This window comes from Molossus molossus, unplaced genomic scaffold (genome assembly GCF_014108415.1).
Source record: "Molossus molossus isolate mMolMol1 unplaced genomic scaffold, mMolMol1.p scaffold_m16_p_22, whole genome shotgun sequence".
Classification (NCBI taxonomy): domain Eukaryota; kingdom Metazoa; phylum Chordata; class Mammalia; order Chiroptera; family Molossidae; genus Molossus; species Molossus molossus.
Window position 1 is genome coordinate 10,873,542 of NW_023425358.1, and position 19,166 is coordinate 10,892,707.

The 19,166-nt window shown below is 37.9% G+C and overlaps 1 protein-coding gene across 2 annotated transcripts in view; it reads left to right on the forward strand.

Annotated features, from left to right (window-relative positions):
* ARHGAP32 (Rho GTPase activating protein 32) overlaps nucleotides 1-19,166 on the forward strand; it is a 168,545-nt gene that overhangs the window by 89,005 nt on the left and 60,374 nt on the right. For both annotated transcript variants that reach the window (XM_036277053.1, XM_036277052.1), the window contains one exon: nucleotides 522-599. In XM_036277053.1, the coding sequence (XP_036132946.1) occupies nucleotides 522-599 (78 nt within the window). The remainder of the gene's footprint in view (nucleotides 1-521; nucleotides 600-19,166) is intronic.

The window sequence follows — 19,166 nt, forward strand, 5'->3', positions numbered from 1 at the left end:
AATTCTTAAAGCAACATTATATACATTAGTAAGATTGCTCTGAAGTACTTCTATCACAGAGATCATCACTTTGAAGAATGTAACTTCCATTAAATGTTATTAAAAACTATTATTGCAATTTATGTTTATATAATTTGCAAAAGTTGTATAAACTCACTAGTTTATTTTTAGAGTGACGGTGGTAAGCAATTGTACCATCAATAAAAGAAGTGTAGTTGTCATTAAATTTTATGTTTGCTCATTGTAGATGTCTTAGGCCTTTCCTATATGATTAAATAAGATAATACCAAGTGCTTAGCACAGAGCCTGGCACATGGTAAGCGCTCACTGACTTTGGTATTAATAGCAGCCACTGTTGCACTAAATTCTTTACAGAAAGAAATATTTTTTTTTCCCAGAAAATATTAGCCATGGAGTTACATAGTGCTTTACTCTTTTGTTACAGTTCAGATTAAATTCTAGACATAACAGTTGGTTTAAAATTTGACTAAAAATATTTCACTTTAATTCTTTTCTTCTAGGTGGGCGATATTGTTTCTGTTATTGACATGCCACCCAAAGTGTTAAGCACATGGTGGAGAGGCAAGCATGGATTTCAGGTAAGCAATAAAGTCAGGTGTGGAAAAGTTCAAAGAACAGTTATTCTTGATTCTTCAGTAATTTGGTTTATAGCATGTGCTGGCAATAGACTTTATCATCAGAAATTCTATGCGCAGTGATGGAAAAATGTAGCTGATATGAGACTGGGATTTTTTTTTCTAGTTACTATTGTGGTTATTTATAACTCCTTTTCTAAATGGTGATATAATCAAAGTATGTGCAGAATCACAGGCCTGATGATCACTTTGGGATTATCAGGCCTGTGACTCTGGGTTGCTTCTGATACTGGTTTTAAAGCATGATTCACATATATTTTTCTCTCTAGAATTAAGTCAGCTTGATCAGTTTTTTCTTTAAAATGTTTATAACTGTTAAGGTAAATGTATTAATTGCAGAACAACAACAGAATCTAAACAGTCTCATTTCTTTTCCATGTGTGGCTAAATAATTTTAGACCTAATTATGACATCATTTAGATTCACTAGCAGTACTTTTCATACTTTAGGTAGGTTTTCTTTAATCCTTTAAAACATCACTGGAAAAGCATCTAAAAATGTCTTAACATTGTATTCTTAATATGTAACCTGTGTTTTTTTGTGGTCTATTTATAAAAATATTTTTAAAATGCTGCATAAATAAAATACTTATTATATAGTTGAAAATATTAATAACTCAAATATAGAGCTTTAACTACATAGCAAACAAAAATGAATTATTAGGCTTTTATAAAATGTATTAAAAACAGTCATATGGTGGTTAAAAGCATGGGCTCTGGTGCCAGATCGCCTGGGCTTTAATCCTGTGTTATCTTGAGCAAGTTATTTAACTTCTTATGTGCCTCAATTTCTTTATTTGTAAAGTGAGGATTGCAGGACTTTTCTTTACCTTACAAGATTATTGTAAAGATTAAATGTATAAGGATAAAACATGTACTTAGATCAGGCCTGATGCCTATTTCTTACTCAGTAGTGTTGATTATTAAATTTAAATAATTTTGTTTTTTATTTTACAAATTTAATTTTATGTATCTCTTTATCTATTATAAAAGTATCAATAGCAATTTATTAATGATTAAGACCAGAAAATTTATATCCATTTTATCCCGCAAATTATTTGTTTTGTACAGTTGGGGTCCTCCTTCATGTGTGCTCTGATTTCTTAGTTGCAATGAATAATGGGTACCTTTGATTAAATATAAAAATAAACAGAAAACTGAGGTTATCTTTTTTCTATTAAGGGACAATTCTCCATGTTCATGGAAATAAAATATAAACTTATAGGGTCTCAGAGATGATAAAAACATATATTTGGCTTTAAAATGATAGTTATGGTTTATTTTTCCCCACTTATTGCCCCTATACCCTCTTCCACCTCCCCCACCCCCAGATCACCACTCTGTTGTCCATGTCCATAAGTTCTTTCTTTCTTTTTTTGCTCAATCTCTCTACCGCGCCCCCCCCCCCCCCGCCCCCCAACACCCACTACCGCCAGAGCTGTCTGCCTGCTCTCTATGAGTCTGTCTCTATTTTGTGTGGTAGTTCAGTTTGTTCATTAAATTCCACATATGAGTGAAATCATATGGTACATGTCTTTCTCTGACTGGCTTATTTCACTTAGCATAATGTTCTCCAGGTCCATCTATGCTGTCCCAAAGATAAAATTTTCTTCCTTTTTACAGCAGAGTAGTATTCCATTGTGTAAATGTACCCCATTTTTTTTATCCACTCAACTACTGATAGACACTTAGGCTGTTTCCAAATCTTGGCTATTGTAAATAACACTTCAATGAACTTAGGAGTACATATATTCTTTTGAATTAGTGGTTTGGGTTTCTTCAGAAAATGAAAAATAAAATAAACTGACAGTTATGTTTTGGTCTAATATTGTTACCTTTCTTATAATCTTAGACAAGTCACATGCTTTCTTTGGAATTTAGTTTCTTCTTAATTAGAGAATTCTGCTTATAATCCTAGTTCTCAACATTTCAATTCTATGATTGTAAAAATATTAGCAGGTTTTCTCTTTATTCATGTAACAGACAAGCATTAAGTATTGAGTCTGTGCTAGGTATAGATTTGTCTTCCGAACTCTTTTATTTAGAGTCACACAAATTAGTTTATTACCTAAATAAATTAAATTTTAAAAATTAGAATAAAATAACTACTTAAAAATTAGTCTATTGCCAATACAAATTATTTAAAATAAATACAGGTGTTTTAAACTTCAAGAATTGATTTGTAATTGAAAATGAAAGGTTTTTTATATACAGATGCTGTTTTATTATCCTGATTGGTCTTGAAATGTTATCTTTGTTGATCATGTTGGAATATGCCTGTGATTGGGTTGGTGAAGCACCCATAAAACCAAGAGCAGGTCTAAAGTGTCACTGTCAGACTTCCAGTCAAGATGGCAGGTAGGTAAACGCAGTATTGCATCCTCCCACAACCACATCAAAGTTACAACTAAACTACAGAACAACCATCATTCAAAACCACCTGAAATCAAGCTGAATGGAAGTCCTACAACTATGGAATTAAAGCAGCAGCCGCATCCAGACTGGTAGGAGGGCAGAGGGGACGGGCTGGTCCCACACCCACGTGTGGCGGATAAAAATCAGGAGGACACCTTGGCTGGGAAGGTTTTCCCTGAGGACTGAGGGGTCCCCGTCCCACACCAGATGCCCCGCTCAGGGTTCCAGTGCCAGGGAGAGAATCCCCATCACTTCTGGCTGGAAAAACCAGCGGGAACTGAGGCTCAGGGAGGTTGATACGGCTGGAGCCCCAGGCAGCTCCTTAAAGGGCCCGCACACGGACTTATTGAACTCATTCCCTCTAAGCTTGGACAGGAGGCAGCTCGAGGGGCGCCAGAGACATACAGGGAAGAACTGAGCTGTGTGGCACTGGAGCGAGGGCTGGAGAGGGGGGCTTTCTCTGGGATAGACGTGCTGTCAGAGGCCTTTGTTCCTTTGGTGAGTCCTTCCCTGGGGCGGCAGACAGCCGCCATATCTGGAACTCCAGCAACCTGGCTCATACTGGTTGCCCCGCCCTGGTGACTCCCTGAGGCCCCGCCCCACCCAACTTTCAGGCCCACCCAAGCTGTTGCCACTTGCTTACCATAGGATTGGCCTGTCTTGGATCCTACTTCAGGGTTTCCTAAATTGTTTCAAACAAGCAGCATCTGGTCTCAGCTAGTCCCATACCTCTTGTTACGTAATACATAGAAACAAACACAGGGAGGAAGCCAACATGAGGAGACAAAGAAACAGGTCCCAAATGAAAGAACAGAACAAAACTCCAGGAAAAGAACTAAGTGAAATAGAGATAAGCAACCTAACAGATGCTGAGTTCAAAATACTGCTTATAAAGATGCTCAATGAACTTAGTGAGAACCTCAGCGAACTTTAGTGAGGGCCTGAAGAGCATAAAAAAGGACCAGTCAGAAATGAAGGAGGCACTAACTGAAATAAAGAATAATTTACACAGATTCAATAGTAGAGTAGGTAAAGCCAAGAAGCAAACCATCAATTTGGAATATAAGGAAGCAGAAAACACCCAATTAGAACAGCAAAAAGAAAAAGGAATCCAAAAAAATGATAGTGTAAAGAACCTCTGGGACAACTTCAAGTGTGCCAACATTCACATCTTGGGGGTGCCAGAAGGAGAAGAGAGAGGACAAGAAATCGAAAACCTATTTGAAACAATAATGGCAGAAAACTTCCCTAACTTGGTGAAGGAAACAGACATACAAGTCCAGGAAGCACAAGAAGCCCACACCAAGACACATCATCATCAAAATGCAAAAGGTTCAAGACAAAGAGAGAATCTTAAAAGCAGCAAGAGAAAAGCAGTTAGTTACCTATAAGGGAGTTCCCATAAGACTGTAAGCTGATTTCTCAAAAGAAACTTTGCAGGCCAGAAGGCAGTGGCAAGAAATATTCAGAGTGATGAAAAGCAAGAACCTACAACCAAGATACTCTATCTTGCAAAGCTGTCATTTAGAATCGATGGCCATATAAAGAGTTTCCCAGACAAGAAAAAGTTAAAGGAGTTCGTCACCACCAAACCGTTATTATATAAAATGTTGAAGGGTCTTTTTGAAGAAAAAGATAAAATATATGAACAAAAAATGGCAATGAATACATATCTACCGACAATGGAATCTACAAACAAAATGAACAGAAACATTCTCATAGATACAGAGAACATTTTGTTGGTTGACAGATGGAAGGGGGGTTGGGGGAATGGGTGAAAAAGGTGAAGGGATTAAGAAGAACAAATTGGGCCCTGGCCAGTTTGGCTCAGCGGTTAGAGCGTCGGCCTGTGGTCCCCAGAGACCCAGGTTCGGTTCCCGCTAAGGGCATGTACCTCGGTTGCAGTTTGTCCCCGGCCCTGGTTGGGTTGTGCGGGTGGCAACTACTCGATGTGTCCCTTTCACGTCGATGTTTCTCTCTCTCTCTCTCTCTCTCCCTCCCTCCCACTCTATCTGAACAAAATATCAAAAACTGTCCTCGGGTGAGGATAAAAAAAAAAAAAAAAAAAGAAGAAGAACAAATTGGTTGCTAGACTGACAAACCTCAAAGGGAAGAGGAGTTTGGGGAGTGGGAAGAAATAAACCAAAGAACTTATATGCATATATGCATAACCAATGGTCACAGACAACAGTGTGGGAAAAGGCAGGAGGGGGGCGGGAGTGGGGAGGAGAGGGGTCAATGAGGGAAAAATGAGGAACATCTGTAATATATTCAACAATAAAGATTTAAAAATAATAATAAATAAATCAATAAATAAAAAAGACTAAAATATAAAAAAATAAAGTGTCACTGTCAAAACTTAATTTAAAAAAGGAATCTAGTACTTCAAGGAAAGAATCTACACAATTCACTCTTCATTGCTGTTCCTAAACAATAGTCCATTAGTAAGTACACCTTATTGTGGTTTGTTGCAGGCAGGTGTGAAGGGGAGGGCACGTGTTAAAGCATCTGCTATGTGTAAAGGATTTGGAGGCTATTTATACATATTTTCTTTTTTTTTTTTTATGAATTATTTTATTTATTTTTTTGTTACAGATATTTTACCTTTTTACCCCATTGGCACCCCCCACCCCACCCCACCTCCGCCCCTTCCCCGGCTTAGTTGTCCATGTCCATTGTTCATGCATACATGCATATAAGTTCTGTGGTTTATCTCTTCCCACTCCCCTCACCCCCCCCACCCCCTCTTCTGAGGGATGTCAGTCTGTGCCCTACTTCCATGTTTCTGGGTCTACTGTATTCCTCAGACTGTTATGTTCATTATATTCCGTATATAAGTGAGATCATGTGGTATTTGTCTTTTTCTGCTTGGCTTCTTTCACTTAGGATAATATTTTCCAGGTCCCTCCATGTCGTCTCAAAGGATAAGAGATCTTTCTTTCTTACCACTGCATAGTACTCCATTGTGTATATGTACCACAGCTTTTTTATCCATTCGTCTAATGGTGGACACTTGGGCTGTTTCCAGATCTTAGCTCTTATACATATTTTCTTTAATCTTTGCAAAACGTCATGGTAGCTGTTATCCTGTTTTATAGAGAGTGCACTGTTTCGAGAGGGTTAATAAATAACCAAGATGCCAAATCAGTAAGTGATGGAGCAGGGACTCAAATCAGGTCTGTTCAGTTGTATCACCTGAAGAGCAGTGAGCATGACTTCTCATATTATTAACTTTCTCCACCTCAGTTTTCTGACATATAGAAAGAAACATCTTTTCCTCATAGCCAACAAGGGATGTTATAAAGATTAAGCAAAGCATTCAGGTTTACTGGTGGAAACATTGCTGTTACCAGGCGTTAGGTTTATATGTGATGATTAATACCTTGTATCTGGGAAAAACTCCTCTTCAGGCTATTTGTGACAGTCTTTACCCTTGCTAGGTATTTCTAAATTGTGAGCATATGTCTATCTCTCCTCAACTATTCTGTTGAGAAAAGGAGATAATCATAATTTACTCCATGTACAGTAAGTCCTCACTTCATATGGTCAATAGTTTCTGCAACTTTAAGCAAAACAATGTATAACATAGCTAGTTTTTCTACAGACTAATTGATAAAAACAGAGTTACAGTCCTATTTCATCTTATCAACTTTATAATGAAATGAAATGACATTGAATGAAACGATGTTATTCCAGGACCTGCTGTATATTGTAACTGTAGATCAGATCCTTTTAATATCCCGATTTTTAAGTTTGAAATAACTGGAATAATGGCTTAGTCCACTGATTTTCATAAAAAACAAACAAACCTGGCTTTTAATTCCAATCAGTGGAATTTTCTATCAGACAGAACTTACACCAATCAAACCTCAGTGTGAGAAAACGTAACAGTGGCGCTGCCCTTGTTAGTTTAGTCCGGCACCCTGGGCCTTATGCCCCACGAAACGTACCCGGTTGACCTCTCTTAGACTCCCTGCAGCATCCCAGAGGGGCCTCCATGGAGTGCTTGCAGGGAACCAGTACACCTTATGATATGTGGTGGGTAGATTACATCAAAGGCTATTTTAGAACTTGAACTTTTAAAAGCCAGTTAACATGCTAATGGTATTAGAGAAACTTGTTCTTTATACGAGGACATTTTTATGTGACTTCTTTTGGAAGGGTAATATTTTAATTTTATAATAGCTCTAATGTAAATTATGTCTAAATTCCTGGTCTTTCATATGTTCTGACATAGGCGGATTATGCAAATTCAGAATGTGAATAAAGTCATCTAATTATTGTGAGTTTTTTCCTGTTATTGAGTATTGCTGTTTCTAAGGTTCGGCTATTTCTTCACTTGACTATTAGGTGATGTATTGGTTTGCTAGGGCTGTCACAGCCTCATACAAACAACAGAAGTTTACTTTCTTAGCGTTCTGGAGGCTGGAAGTCCAAGATCAAGGTGTTGCCAGGGTTGGTTTCTTCCGAACCCTCTGTGTGGCTGGCAGGTGGCTGCCTTTCTGCTGTGTCCTCATGTGCTTTTTCTGTGTGTGCACACATTCTCGGTGTCTCTGTCCCTGTGTCCTGATTTCTTCTTCTAAGGACACCAGTCAGATTAGAATAGGCCCACCTGTATGACCTCATCTAGCTTTAATTGCCCTTATAAAGACCCTATCTCTAAATACATTTTGAGATACTAGGGGTTAGGGCTTCAAAGTAGGCTTCAACCAATCCTGGATGGCTGTGTAGTTGGGATCACCTTTAGGGCTGGTTTGAAGGCCGTTCAGGGACTCTCACACAGACTTGATAAGCATCAGGGCCCTACCTGAGTCAAGCTGGTCCTAGGCCAAGGCGGGCAGAGCTTAGGGGCATTCATTGGCCATGACTGCAGACTGGGGATGTCTGCTCCGTGGATGCTCTGCCCTCCTGCTATCCTCAGGCACTGAGGAAGCCGGGCAGCATCTGAGCTCAGGCTGATATCAGGCCTTCATTTCATTCATGGCAGAAGGTCTTCTGGGCATTGGGCACTGTGTCCTGAGGCAGGACAGAGACCAGCAGGCCTTGGAGCTCTCCTCAGGGCCTCAGGTGAGTGGGAGGTTCAGAGCCCAGAAAGCTCCCTCTAAGGTCTACAAAGAATTCCTAGAGGAGGTGACTTTTGAATGCAGAGTCTTGTGTATGTCTTCTGAGGACAGGATGTCCACATGATCCGGGCGGACTGGCCAGACATAGACTAATCATGTGACTGTTTAGCCAGCTTGACTGGTTCTGGTCACGCAGATGAACTCTGTAAACCCGGCTTTGTGAGTAGACTAAGGAGGAGGAAGCACAGAGGCAGGAAGCCTCTTTCCTAATAGCCTGGATTGGCCTTGAGGTAGCTTGGCCAGCGGTCTTCCTGGGGATCAAGGCCAGTTAGAGCAGACCACTCTCCAGAGAGGGGGTGAGTGGGGGCAAGACATGGGCACTGCCTCCCAGGTGGGAGCTACACGGCTGGGAAGCATTCTGGAAAGTGACATCGGCACGCAGGCTATGTCTTCACGGCCGGTCTGCTCCACTTGATGTGCTTTGACCTTTACACGGACTCCACTTGGTCTTTAGTCTTGGTCACACGTTTGCTATTGTCTCCTTTCTGGCCTGCTGTCAGGGCGTGCTGGTGCAGGTTTCACTGTGGGAACCGATGCTGTGCAGTTGCTGAGTTGTGACTTTGTTTTATTCTGTTATTATTTTAAAAAAATAATAGACCTTAGATTTTAGTACAAATTTATAGAGTAATTGAGTAGATAGTACACAGAGTTTCATATAATACCCCCCCACACACACACACACAGTTTCTCCTATTAATAACATCTTGCTTTATAACTCATTGAATAGAATTGGCAAAATGTTCATGATTATCAACCAGCAGCTGATTCGCAGAGTTTACCTCCAGCATAGAGTAGGCACCGTTTCTGGAAGGGTGATCTTAGGAACACCTGGGCCAGAGTCATGAGGCTAAAAATAGTGTTCATTCTACATCCTACTCCACAATGATTGAAACAGTTTTGGGGCTTGCTTTTTGTTACACTTCATGAACCAGTATTCATACATTATTAGTAACTAGAGTCCATTATTTACATTAAAGCTCACTCTCTGTGATATATAGTTGTGTGGGCTTTAACAAATGCGTACGTGACCTGTGTCCACCATCAAAGCTTCATACAGAATGGTGTCACTGCCCTGAAAGTGCCCTGTGCTCTACTTATTTATCCCTCTGTCCTCCTAACCCTGAAAACCACTGATTATTTATTGCCTGCATGGTTTTGCCTTTTCTAAGACAATATGTAGTTGGAATTCCATAGTACCTTCATGTCTTTTTATGGGTTGATAATCTCTTTTTTTTTTTTTTATCGTTGATTGATTGATTTAAGAGAGAGAGAGAGAGAGAACATCGATGTGAAAGAAACATTGATTGGTTGCCTCTCATACATGCCCTGACCAGGGATTGAATCCAAAACCTGGGCATTTTTCTTGGCTGGGAATTGAACTCGAAGCCTTTAGGTATCCGGGACAATGCTCCAACCAACTGAACCACTCTGGCCAGGGCTTGATAGTATCTTTTTTAATCTCCATCTAATATTCATTGTTTTGGGTGTGCCAGAGTTTATCTTTCCATTTACTTATTAAAGGACATCTTGGTTTCTTCCAGTTTTTGGCAATTATGAGTAACATTGCTTTAAAGGAAAATACCCATGTGCAGGTTGTTGTGTGGATATAAGTTTTCAGCTCCTTTGAGTAAATACCAAGGAGTGCAATTGCTGGATCACATGGGAAGCCTTTGTGTAGCTTTGTAAGAAACCAGACTCTCTTTCAACATGGCTCTACCATTTTTCATTTCTACCAGCAATGATGTTACTCTGTGTTCTCACCAGTATTTGATAGTTATCTGGTCTTTTGGATTTCAGCCACTCTAATAGCTGTGTAGTGGTATTGCATTGTTGTCTTAATTTGTAAATAAAGTCAGTCCAAGGAAAAGCATTTACTAATATGCTAATGGTGCTATACTGCTATCTTCATTCTTCCAATAATTCTTCCTATTCTCCCTTTTCCAGATTCTCAAACTTTAGTGTATTTAAGAATCACCAGGGGAACATATTAAAATAGAAAATCCCAGGACCTAATCCACTAAATCCTGTTTCAGTGGTTGTGGGATAGAATGAGAGAGTAGACTGAATTTCATACATGTGATTCTGGCCCAGGTGTTCCTCAGACCACTCTACTAGAAACGGTGCCTACTTTGTGCTGTAGGGAAACTGTAATCAGCTGGTGGTTATAAAGATCAGCATTTGCCAAGTTCTAGTCGATGTATTGTTTTAGCCTAAACCATAGTTCAGTTGTGGGAACAGAAGGATTAGTTTATCCATGTGTTTAAATTATACCATGACTGTTTCTTTTCTTAAACTTCTGGGAGTAGGAAGTGTTAAATTATATTAACTATAGTAATTTGAAATTCTGAAATCTGTTCTTTATTTTTTGTCTCCTGAAGGGTATTGCATCTTTTGTTTTTTGAGGTGTTTCATCATATAATGTACTTTAGCCAGAAAATACTGTTTACTTAAAAAAAATCTTTTTTAACTAAAGGGCATCAGCCTTTGTGCCTGTCTGTGGACTGCTGTTGGGATGCCTCTTCTTAGGGTATCACGCGGACATAAAATGCTGATATCTTTGAGGATTGTTTGGTTGTTTGTTTTGTGCAGTGGTTCTCGGAGTTTTATCTGGGAGCCACAGTATCAGAAGGAGCTGAGAAACACGTTACTACTAGATATTACTAATCAGAATCTCAGGGGTGGCACAGGACTCTGAATTTTATCAAGTTCCTCAGATTAAGAGCAAAATGAAAGAACTGCTGATCTAGCCTCCCATTGTTTATCCTGTGCACAGATAAAACAAGAAATTAAACATAGTTTAGCAAATGCCACACCCCCTCCTTGAAAATCTTCCTTGAAAAATATTTAGGATGACCAGCTATTTTATTTTTCAGTTACCACAGATGGTTATGTGTTTTTGTGCACCAGTCTCAGAGAAACAATTCTTGGACAATAAAAATTTTCTTATCTCAGGAGTTTAATGTGGTTCTAAAGAACTTATTTTCAGAAAAGTATTCTTCAATAAAAATACTTTTTGAGACAGAAACATTAATGTGAGAGATACCTCAATTGGCTGCCTCCTGCACGCCCCCTACTGGGGATTGAGCCCACAACCTGGGCATGTGCCCAGACCAGGTATTAGGACCTCTCAGTCCATGGGGTGACATTCAATCCACTGAGTCACACCGGACAGAGCAGAAAAGTATTCTTTATGCAAAATGGAAAATATTTAGAAACCTTGCCCATTGCAGTAGTTTAACGGAAGAAGGCAGTTTACCTGGTTATTTATATAAAGACCATCATCTTTATGTATGGAATCCAGAGCTGTACTTTTCATTACTCAAAATTAAATAGAGTTGAATATTCCCTCTCTGTTTGATTAATGAGGATTCCTGTACTGTAACTTTTCATCTGTAATGTTATGTAATTTCAAGAAAAGAGGAAATATGTGATACTACAAGTAGTAATTTGTAACACTTTCTGGGTGTTTTAGGCATGCTGTTCTAAGTGTTTTAACCCTTAGTTCTCACAACTCAAGAGAGGCACCATTGTTATCTCGGTTTCACTCATGAGGAAATTGAAGCAGACAGGGAGGGGTTAAACAACTAGTCCACGGTTACTCTGCTGTTCACTGTCATAGCTTAGACACCTGGGAATTCTGGGCAGAGAACAGGTCATAGAAGTAATTTAATGAACCAGTTGTGGCTTCTTCTTGTCTACTTGTGTGAATCATGGATTTCTATAGTGGAGAAGATGATAGTGGATCATCTGGACCTAAACTGTCATCTAAAATTGGAACTAATGCACTGGCCGGTTTGGCTCAGCGGTTGGAGAGTCAGCCTGCGGACCAGAGTCCTGGGTTCGGTTCCCACTAGGGGCACGTACCAAAAAACATAATAATAAAATAAAATGAAATTGGAACTAAGGTCAGAGGTTGAACACACACAAACCAAATCTATGCTTCTAATCCACACACCAAAATCTAGGGTTTAATGGGGTGATCCTACAGTAAGACAAGTTGACACAGCCAGGAATTGAGAAAGAAAGTGTCAGTCAGATTGGATTAGGGCCCACTCTGAAGACCTCATGTTAACTTAGTTACCTCTTTAAAAGTCTCATCTCCAAATTCTGAAGTACCATGAAGTTAGGGCTTCAACATATGACTTTGGGCAGACACAATTCAGCCTATAACACTTGTCTATTCTAAAATTAGACCAACTGCAATAACAAAAACAGAAAACAAATAGTCTCTTAAGAGGTTGTCTATAGTCGATAAAGTGTTTTAGGAAGCAGTGCAAAATCTGTTGGATGAGTGGTGTCCTATAGAATACACAGAAACATTCCTGTGTCACACTGTTTGAACTGCACAGCTGCCTAAGGACTCTTAGAACCATAGAATGCTTCATATGTTGGAAACATCTATGTTACTTAAAACCATGTTTATTTTGAACATCATACATGTGGAATCTAGTATGTGCTTTATGATATAAACTCTTCTTAGCTTTCAAACAAATAAAATTAAATTAAGAATTCTAGAGACAAAGGAATTTATATAAATTGTTCTGATTTACAAAGATAGTAAGTAATGGTATAGCCAGAACCAGAATACAAGGTTGGGGAATTCCAGTTTTGTAGTCCACACGCCCTTGGATGACAAAAAATATGTACATTTTCTCAAGTTACTTTCTTCTATATTTCTTGTTGCTGTTTTTATTTTCTTACCAGAGGCATTAGCAGCTGCTGTTCATGTTTAGAGGTAACTTCTTTGATAGCTTTTTGTTAATTTATAACGTCAGAATATGTCCTACTCTAAATGATGCTTAGCATTCAGTTTCATGAAGACTATTGACTGAATGGCTCTGAGCAATAGTTCTTAACCTCATCAATTTTTATAACCCTTTGTTGTGCTAAATATTTTCTAAACTCCTTCAAGATTCTGAAATAAAATTTACAAATGAAATAACTACCTACAAGCACAGTTTCAAAAGAAGTCATTTTTTCACACATAATGACAAAAAAAAAAAAGGAAAGTAATTTATATATTTAAAATACATAATATATGTATTTAAAGTAGAAATACTTTGCCCTGGCCAGTTTGGCTCAGTGGTTAGAGCGTCAGCCTGTGGTCCAGAGAGACCTGGGTTCGGTTCCCGCTAAGGGCACGTGCCTCAGTTGCGGTTTGTCCCCGGCCCTGGTTGGTCGTGCGGGTGGCAGCCACTCGATGTGTCCCTTTCACGTCGATGTTTCTCTTTCTCTCTCTCTCCCTCTCCCTCCCTCCCACTCTATCTGAACAAAAAATTGAAAAGTGTCCTCGGGTGAGGATTAAAAAAAACAACAACAGTATAAATATTTTGGACAACTGTGAGAATCTTGTTACTTTAAATGTAGTCCACAGACTAGCAGTATTAATATTAGTCAGAACATATAAAACCCATTTAAAATTGCATTAAAAATATGAAATACTTAGGGATAGATCTGAAAAAAGAAATGAAAGATTTGTTTACTGAAAACTATAAAACATTTCTGAGAGAAGTCAAAGAGTATCTAAAAAAATGGAGAGATATACCCTGTGTGTGGGTTGGATGTCTTTATATTGCTAAGGTGTCATTTCTCCCTAAATTGACCCCAGTCAAAATCTCAGCAAGCTTCTTTTGTAGAAATTGATATGCAGATTAAGCAATTTATATGAAATACAAAAGACCTAGAATAGAACAACCAAAACAGATCTGGAAAAGAAGAGCAAAGTTGGAGAACTAACACTAATTGAAGAATTACTGTAAAGCTACAATATCGAGAGAGTGATATTAGTGGAAAGATAGGAAAGTGGAACAGAAGAGAATCCAGATATAAACCCATACATGTACAACTGATTTTAACAAAGGTTCAAAATTAATTCAGTGAAGAAAATATGCTCCACTTTATAAATGACACAGGAACAGTTGGATATCCATATGTCTTCAGAAAAACTTTATTTCTTGTGCCATCTGCAAAATTTAATTCAAAATGGATCATATAAAGCTTAAACTATAAAGCATCTAGAAGAAAACATAGGAGGAAACTTTTGTGACTTTGGGTTAGGCAAAGATTTCTTAGATGCAACATCAAAAGAACAATTCATAAAATAATGAATTGAATTTCACTAAAATTTAAAACTTCTGTTCTTTAAAGACCTTACTAAAAGAGAATAAAAAGACAATCCAGAGACTAGGAAAAAATATTTACAGTGATTGTATCTGATAAAGGATTTGTATCCGTAATATATAAAGAACTCTCAGAACTCAGTAAGAAAACAGAACTCACTTTAAAAATAAGCAACAATTGGAACAGATACTTTGGCAAAAGATACATGGCAAAGAACACATAAAGATGCTCAACATCAATAATCATTAGAGAAATGCAAATTAAACTGACATTGAGATATTGCTACTACTTATTAGAATGGGGAAGATGTGGAGGAATGTAAGATGCAACCAATTTAGAAAACAATTAGTCAGTTTCTTAAAACATACACCTAGTACATGATCTAGTCTTTCCACTCCTAGGCAAAGTTTCTTCAAGAGAAAAGAAAGCCTATGTGTATATAAAAAGTCATACATAAATGTTCCTATCAGACTTATATACAATGGCCCCAATCTAGAAACAACCCAAATATCTTATCAACAAAAGATAATTAAATAAATAGTGATATCTAGACAATGAAATATTACTCAGGAATAAAATGGAATGAATTATTGATACATACAGCAACGTGAATGATCGTCAATATAGTTATGCTGAATGAAAGAAGACAGCAAAAGAGTACATTCTGTTTGACTATATGCATATAAAATTGTAGGAAATGCAAAGTAATATATAGTGATAGCAAGTAGATAAGTGGATGCCTGGTGAGCAGGGTTAAGGGACGGGTAGGTAGAGGAGAGATTACAGAGAGATATAAAGAAACTTTTAGGGTTAAGGAATATATTCATAATCTTGATTATGGTTATAGTTTCATGGTAGCAGAATTTATCAAAATGTACATTTTAAATATGCATAGGTTATTGTTTGTCAATTGTACCTCAATAAAAGTGGGCAAACAACCTGCAGAAGCATCCTTAGTTTATGCTACCTGTATCTCTCACACTCACATACTTCATTCATGCCATGTTCATACTATAGGCTTTTACTATTTCTGTCCTAGTCTGTGTTTGCACATTTCTAAAGAGATCTTCTGCTTCTTGTCTTCCTCCCTTCCTTCTACCCTGAAAGGTGTACATAGCTACTAGAATTTCCTTACTGTTCTTGTCCCTCTTCTCAGTATTTATTTTCATTTCATTCAGGAGAAACTTTCAATTCCTTGCCATGATACATAAGATCATCCATTATCTCTAACCCCCTTATTACTTTTACAGTCTTACTTTCTCCTGCTCTATTTTATAAATTTGGTGTTCCAGACACATTTAACTGACATTTCCTCCTGGTTACACAGGTTGCTCTGGCCCCTCAGGTTTCTGCCATCACCCACTTCCTGCCTTCACTGGCCTTCTGATCCAGCTTAGATTCTAGGACCATCATTATTACATTCACCTATCACCCTTGTTTTCTTCTCTTGCATCAAATAGTCTCTGTTTAGCTTCAGAAAATGGATACTTCATTACACTTCTTACTTAAATTCTTATCTGTATTTGATTTATCTTTTGCTGACATTCTTCTCTTGATAGATGTAACACAGCACTTAGTTCCTCCCGTCTTCTCAGTGTTCTTTTACATCGCATCCTCCTCTTCTGGACCTGAGAGTTCTCATTCTCTTCTCTCTGCCCTAGACTATCTTATTCACTCTCTTGGCTTAGAACACCATTCATATGCCCACATCCCAAATTTGTATCCTGATCCCTGACCTTGTTTCTGCGTCTCAAACCTGTATATCCTATTGTAAGAGTAATGTTTTCCAAAGTGGAAATTAGGGAGCTGGCATTTAAGGTTTAGTAGAAGTATAAATCAGGCAAAGAAACCAGAAGCAACGTGGCATTTTGGGGGAGTTTGTGGGGGAGTGAGGAAAGGAGGCGAGAGATATAAATAGGACTATCTTTAAAAAACCTAGTACAAGAAGAATGATTAGGCCACAAGTAAATGGGACCAGAAACTGGGAAGTAAGGAATTGAGGGAATTTGTTTCCACCTTATGCTTCATAGCAGCTGCTACTTCTTTGTCTCATCTTCTTTCTTTAAAAAAAAAAATTTTTTTCTGGTTATAACAACTCAATGGAGTTGATTAAAAATTCCGACTTATTTTCAAAATCTTGGGAGACAGACTGATTTGACTCATTAACTTGTGGTCTGATCAGGACTGGACCAAGACCCTAAAGAGGAGTGGGTTCTCTGAGAAAGTTTGGGGAATTGGGAGAAATAATAGGCCTTTCCAGGAGAGAGACTGAATTCGTCTTGGTTTGAATCTCCTCAGTGGTGTGGTTTTTCTCCAGCCATAGGGAGGCATGCTGGTGGGGAGGTACATTTACTCTGTTTTGGTTTGCTGGATTGATTTGGCAGAAGGTTAATATTGCAAGGAAATTAATGGTATTGATTTTTTTTTTTAACTTCAAGGGTTCAATCACAGGGTTCAATTGGGTATCAAAAACAAAGAGATTGGAAAGGAAGATAGGTACCCTAGCCAGAGAAATACAGGAAGGCAGGGGATGTGATGTCTCTGAATTTGAACTTCACTCATTATGGAATATGAACACTAGAGTCCTGGGAGATTAGGAAGTTGTCGTCAGAAAAGGAAGAAATTGGAAACTGTGAGGCCAAATGGTTTCAACTGATGAAAACTGTGTGTTAAATTCCGAGGAGTAAGAACAATACTAAGTTTAATTAAAAATATATTTTGTTATGCCAACAGCCCTAAAGTTTCACTAGTCATAAATTAAATAAATAAGCCATTAAAATAGGAATTTCTTTAACAGCAGTGAGCACATTATTATGTTGAAATTCCTTTTTAGATTTTGACCTGTTGCCTCTGAGCGCCCACAGTTAGGAATAGATCCCTTTACATTCCCACTGCTGCGGAAGCTCTAGGCTTAGTTTATTATATAGCTTCGTATCCAGCATTTCCTCATTTCCTCTCAGTTGTACCAAAATATTTTCAGTACATTCACTTTTGTTAGCCAAACCCAGTGTGAACATATCTTCAAGGTAGAAGATCAGAATAATCAAATAATCCTTTAGATCTCTCCTTGTTCTCCTGGAGCCATGCTCTTGTCCAGCTGCTGTCAGCCTATTTCCAGGAGCAGTTAGAGGCAGGGCAGGCACAGGATCGAGAAATAGAACTAGAAATAGACCAGTGGTGAGCGGGAGCCAGTTGTGTAATTTTGAGGAATTTTGCAGGACAATTATTAAACACAGCCATTACCAAACATTAAAGCATATGGGTTTACAATTAAGTAAATTATTATTAAAAACAAAGGTAGATGTACTACATCTTTTTTAAAAATCCTTACCCGAGGATATGTTTATTGATTTTTTTTTTTAGAGAGAGAGAGAAAGAGAGAGAGAGAGAGAGAGAGAGAGAGAGAGAGAGAGAGAGAAATAAGCATTGATGTGATAGAGAAACATCTACAGGTTACCACCCCGACAGGATTGAACTGCAACCTAGGTATGTGTGCTGACCAGGAATCAAACCTGTGATCTTTTTGGTTTAAAGGACAATGCTCCAACCAACTGAACCGCCCAGCCAGGGTTTGTACCACATCTTTATCCAATCATCAATCAATGGGCACTTAGGTTGTTTCCATGTCTTGGCTATTATAATTAATGCTCGTGAACAAAGGAGGTCTATATATTTTTATGAATTAGTATTTTTATATTTTTCTGTTAAATACCTAGAAGAGGAGTTGCTGGGTCATATGGTAGTTTTATTCTTAACTTTTTAAGGAACCTCCATACTGTTTTCCATAGTGGATGCACTAATTTACATTTCCACTAAAACATAAAAGGCTTCCTTCCATTTTTTCCACAACCTTTCCAGCACTTCTTTCTTTCTTTCTGTTTGATAATAGCCATTGTAACAGGTGTGAGGTGATTTCTGATTGTGGCTTTGATATGCAATTTCCTAATAACTAGTTGAACATTTTTTCATATGTATGTTGGCCATATGTATGTCTTCTTTAGAAAAATATCTGTTCAGAGCCTCTGCCTACTTTTAAATTGGATTGTTTTGTTGTTGTTGAGGCGTATAAGTTCTTTATATTTTGGATATTAATCCCTTATTGGAAGTACTGTTTGCAAAAATCTTTTTCCATTCAGTTGGGTGCCTTTTTGTTTTACTGATGGTTTCTTTAATTGTGCAGAAGTTTTTTAGTTTGAAGCAGTTCCATTCATTTATTTTTGCTTTGGTTTCCCTTGCCTTAGGTGTCAAATTCACAAAACCACCTTTGAGACTAATGTACAGAAGCTTAGTGCCTGTGTTTTCATCAATGACTTTTATTGTTTCAAGTCTTGCATTCAAATCTTTAATCCATTTGAGTGAATCTGTATGTGTGCTATAAGATACTGGTCTATTTTCATTCTTTTGAATATGGTTGTCCAGTTTTCCCATCCCCACTTATTGAAGAGATTCTACTTTCTTCATTGTATATTTTTGGCTCCTTTGTTGTAAATTACTTTCCCTTATATGAATGGGTTTATTTCCGTACTCTCAATTCTGTTCCATTGATCTGTGTTTCAGTTTTTCTGCCAATACCACACTGTTTTGATTACTATAGCTTTGTGGTATAGTTTGAAATCAGGGTGTGTAATATCTCCAGGTTTGTTTTTTCCCCCTCTAGATTGCTTTGACAATGTGGGGTCTTTGGGAGTTTTATACAAATTGGAGAATTTTTGGTCTATTTCTGTGAAAAATGTCATGGGGATTTTGATAGGGACTTCATTGAATCTGTATTGTGCTTTAGGTAATATGGACATTTTAACAGTGTTTATTCTTCCAATCCATGAGCACAAAATACCTTTCCATTTTTTTATGTC